The sequence below is a fragment of the Pinus tabuliformis genome, chromosome 7 (genome assembly GCF_031772625.1).
Source record: "Pinus tabuliformis cultivar Carrire ecotype Pingquan chromosome 7, CPIR1, whole genome shotgun sequence".
Taxonomy (NCBI): Eukaryota; Viridiplantae; Streptophyta; class Pinopsida; order Pinales; family Pinaceae; genus Pinus; species Pinus tabuliformis.
The window spans coordinates 117,456,547-117,460,331 of record NC_142293.1 but is presented as its reverse complement, the minus strand read 5'-3'; the positions used below and the strand labels follow the sequence as shown (position 1 = coordinate 117,460,331).

The following is a 3,785-nucleotide window of genomic DNA, read 5'->3' as shown; positions in this document are numbered from 1 at the left end:
ATTACGGGGAGAATTGCTCTCCAATCCAATATGATAGAGATGTTGTAGTATCTTGCTAAACATATTAACTAGGTCAAATTACTTTTATCAATAAAACATTTTAGTTTGGTCAAATTACATAAAAAAAAATTAAAAAAAAAAAAGCATAAAATTAATAATTAATAATTAAACCAATCTAAATTTAATTTAATTCTATATCTAGGGATCGAAAAAGATCAAATTTGTTAAGATACAATTAGAATGAAAAAAAAAATTAATCTCTCCCTTTGATAAATTCAAACGGATAAATACACGCAACTTTATGTGTAGAGAAAAAAATACCAAACCTACCGTAATTTAAAAAATAAAAATAAAATCCTAAGAGGATAATTTTATTTTTTCAACAAGAAGGCTAGAAATTTCGTATATAATTAGAGGACTCCTAAAAGAGTAGGGTAACAAGCTGAGGGTGCCGGGTAAAGGATGATCTGTAACCCTAAACTGTGACATAGATCCGAGGTTTTTTCTTATCTGTCTGAAACTTTTGTTCCTTATTTTCTCATTTGGCAGAAAGAATAGTGACACCGAGAGATCATGGCAGGGGACAGACTGAGTGCATTGCATGATTCTCTACTCTGCTCTCATATTCTCTCGAAACTTCCTTTAAGAGATGCAGTACGATGCTCAATTCTTTCACGCAGATGGCGATCAGTCTGGACTTTGTTACCCCATCTCAAGTTTTTGAATGCCGACGCCACTGAAAAAGTAATTGATAACATCATGCATTTTCATCGCGGAGATCTTGAAAGTTTGGAAATTTCAGTAAGCGATTTTTATTGGAGATACGGAAACTGGTCACCGAATGACCATTTAATACGCAAATTGGTTTTGGCTGCATCTGTAAAGGGAGTGCAACAAATTACTCTGAATCTTCCAATTTCTCTGCACATTCCAACTTCTCTGTTTTTCTGCGACTGCCTCACTTTTTTGGACCTCAGGCGTTTTGAATTTAAATTACCTTCATACTTTTCTGGTTTCAGATACCTTAGAACCTGTTTTCTAACTGCTGTCCATATTATTGATGATATGCTTGAGCAGCTTGCAACAAAATGCCCTCTTCTTGAAGAATTGAGGGTTCTATGGTGTTCTATGCCCCTGAATAATTTGAAAATTTCTGCTCCGTCTCTCAAGTATTTTAATTTTTCGGGAAATCGCCTTGAAAATTCATTGACACTGACAGTGAATTGTCCGAAGTTGCGGATTGTGACAATTAATAACTGTCCCTCAAGGTTGAAATTGGAGCTAAATTCTTGCCGAGAACTGCATTTTTCCACAACAGAGCTTCATGTACTTGAAGGTCTTTCTAACAAGAGCTCTGTGAAAAAAATTACCCTTCGTGGGTTGAGTACTCACGTACCTTCTCTCGCAGTACTTAGCCGTTTTTCCAATCTTGAAGAACTCTCCTTAGAAAGCGATTCTTTTGAGGTTAGTAAATCCCTGGTTTTTTTCTTTTAAGTTAAACGTTTCGAACATCTTGGTTTTTATATGGATGAGATTTATAGGCAAATTTTTCATGGAATACAGGGAGCAAATCCCGCGACAGGAAGCTTAACCCTTCCGCTAATGACAAACCTCAAGAATGCGCGTATAAGGGTTTCAGGGTTGGACGAGGAAATTGCTCTGATCGGCTGCCTTCTCAGAAATGCTCCTTCTCTGCAGACAATGACGGTTACTCTACCAACATGCTCTGGATATGTCCATCAGCAGAGCTTTCTAGAGCAGATTTTCCGTTTGAACAGATCTTCTGGACAAGCTACTGTACATATAACAGCGAATGGATGGGATATGTGCAAGACATGCCTGGCTTCTTCACTTTATGAGGAGGGGAGTTCTTCATATGAAGAAGCTACAACTTCTACTTCAGATGATGATTAAGATACAATTTCATCAGATGATGATGAAGAAGATACAACTTATTCAGATGATGATGATGGTACAGCGTGCTGAAAACATCTTCCAAATAGATTGAATTAGCATCTCTGATACTTTTGAAAGCTTTCTTATGATCATTAAGCTATTATTTTGATCCTCTACAGTGACGGTAAAAACCAGGTGCAACATTAAGTTAATCTTTTATCATGTTCAATACGATTACAAATTTAACAGTATGGATATGTGCCCTTCAGCCAATTTCTTCAGTTTATATCATTTATATGGAAGAGGTTGGTTTATTTATGCCATTTTGTATTCGGAATCTTGAAATAAAGGTGTTTTACCCTCATTTTTATTTTCGATGTATAGATCGTCATTGTTCAGTACCTTAAGCTTGCTGGGTAGCTTAAACCTGAATCATTGTTGAGGGAAAATCTTCAAAGCTTTGAACATATCAGTGAACAACGGGCTGGGTTTTTTTTTCATATTGTTAAGACTTGAATATATTGAGTCATATTTTAGGCACTCTGTTGCTTTCTATCATGAAAGTTACACTTTTTATCCTTTTTAATTTGAAAGTTGCAACTGCTGACATGGTTGGGAAATGCATTCATTCTAACAATTAAATATAGAAATAAGGTCATAGAAATTATGCTCAATGTCATGTTATAATGAGAATTTACTTACAATCTTTAGTAACTTATATTCCATGTTATGTTACGTTGATACTTGAAAAATATCTACATTTGTGTAATGTACATTGTGGGTGTGACAACGAGAAGAGTTCTAGAAATATTTGTACTAATTTTTTTTTAACATCAATGCTTATATGATAGTTTTACTCACAATCTTTGGTATTGATGCTTTATGTTAGGTTGATTTTTACATTTGTGTAATGTACATTGTGGTTGTGACAATGAGAAGAGTTTTAGAAATATTTGTTATAATTTTATTTATATCATTAATGTTTATATGATATATATTTTTGAATAGTCAAGAATGATAGTAACATGTGGTTGTATGCATTGCTATTATTGTTCTATGTTAGAAAATTTGACGATCATGTTATATGTTGTTGGTTAGTATGTTATAGGTTAACTTGTGGTTTCTATATGTTATTAACTTGATGATTAGGGTTATTGCATTTAAGATCTTGATGTTATATGTATTGTGTTAACCTATATTGGCCTATGAAGATGGTTATGATTACAATATTCAGGTATGCCCTGACATATTTGTAATATGATGTTGTACTAATCTAGATTGACTTTGCATATGTGTGAATAATCACTGTGTATGAGTTATGATATGAACATGTTAGTTAGTTACTATTATGGATATCATGATCTTATTTATGTTTTATTTGATATGTTGTGAAGTTATATAGTGCTAACTTAGCTTGATTGTGCAGACAATATAGCCTCCCCTAAGATACATTAAGGTATGAAATTGATTATGGCGTCTACTTTGTGCTTGACTGTTTGATTATGACATCTATTTGGTGTCTATGTCCTCTAGTTGATTTACTTAACATGATATGTTTTCAAGTTGGTTGAATATTTGACGAATTGCATAATATGGGTATGTGTTCCAATGATCCTGTTTTAGATGATTGTAATAATTCATATGTGTTGAGACATTTGATATCTGCTTGAACGTAGTTGAGTGTTGTAGCATTATGTCTAATGACTATGAGTTGACTTTGGATTATGACATGGTTATTAATCTTGGTAAAAGTTGATTTCAAATTGATATATATGATTGTCTTGATATTTGGAACATGTGGTTGACATGTGTGAAGAGTTGCAGGAACCATTCTTGGTATTAGCGTGACGAGGTAATAGTTGATGTGTTTACATAACTAATAGTTTGTT

The 3,785-nt window shown here is 33.5% G+C and overlaps 1 protein-coding gene across 1 annotated transcript; it reads left to right on the top strand.

Moving 5' to 3' along the window:
• The first annotated feature begins 573 nt into the window (after positions 1-573).
• Positions 574-1,914, top strand: LOC149246002 (F-box/FBD/LRR-repeat protein At1g13570-like). The gene is made up of 2 exons (XM_089439477.1): positions 574-1,464; positions 1,564-1,914. The coding sequence occupies exons 1-2, from the start codon at positions 574-576 to the stop codon at positions 1,912-1,914; spliced, it is 1,242 nt and encodes a 413-aa protein (XP_089295603.1).
• The last annotated feature ends 1,871 nt before the right edge of the window (positions 1,915-3,785 follow it).

Bases quoted from the DNA above. Each gene is read 5' to 3' on its own strand.
- LOC149246002 (XM_089439477.1), top strand. From the start codon at position 574: ATGGCAGGGGACAGACTGAGTGCATTGCATGATTCTCTACTCTGCTCT. The intron at 1,465-1,563 runs GTTAGTAAATCC...CATGGAATACAG, and splicing joins TAGAAAGCGATTCTTTTGAG to GGAGCAAATCCCGCGACAGG.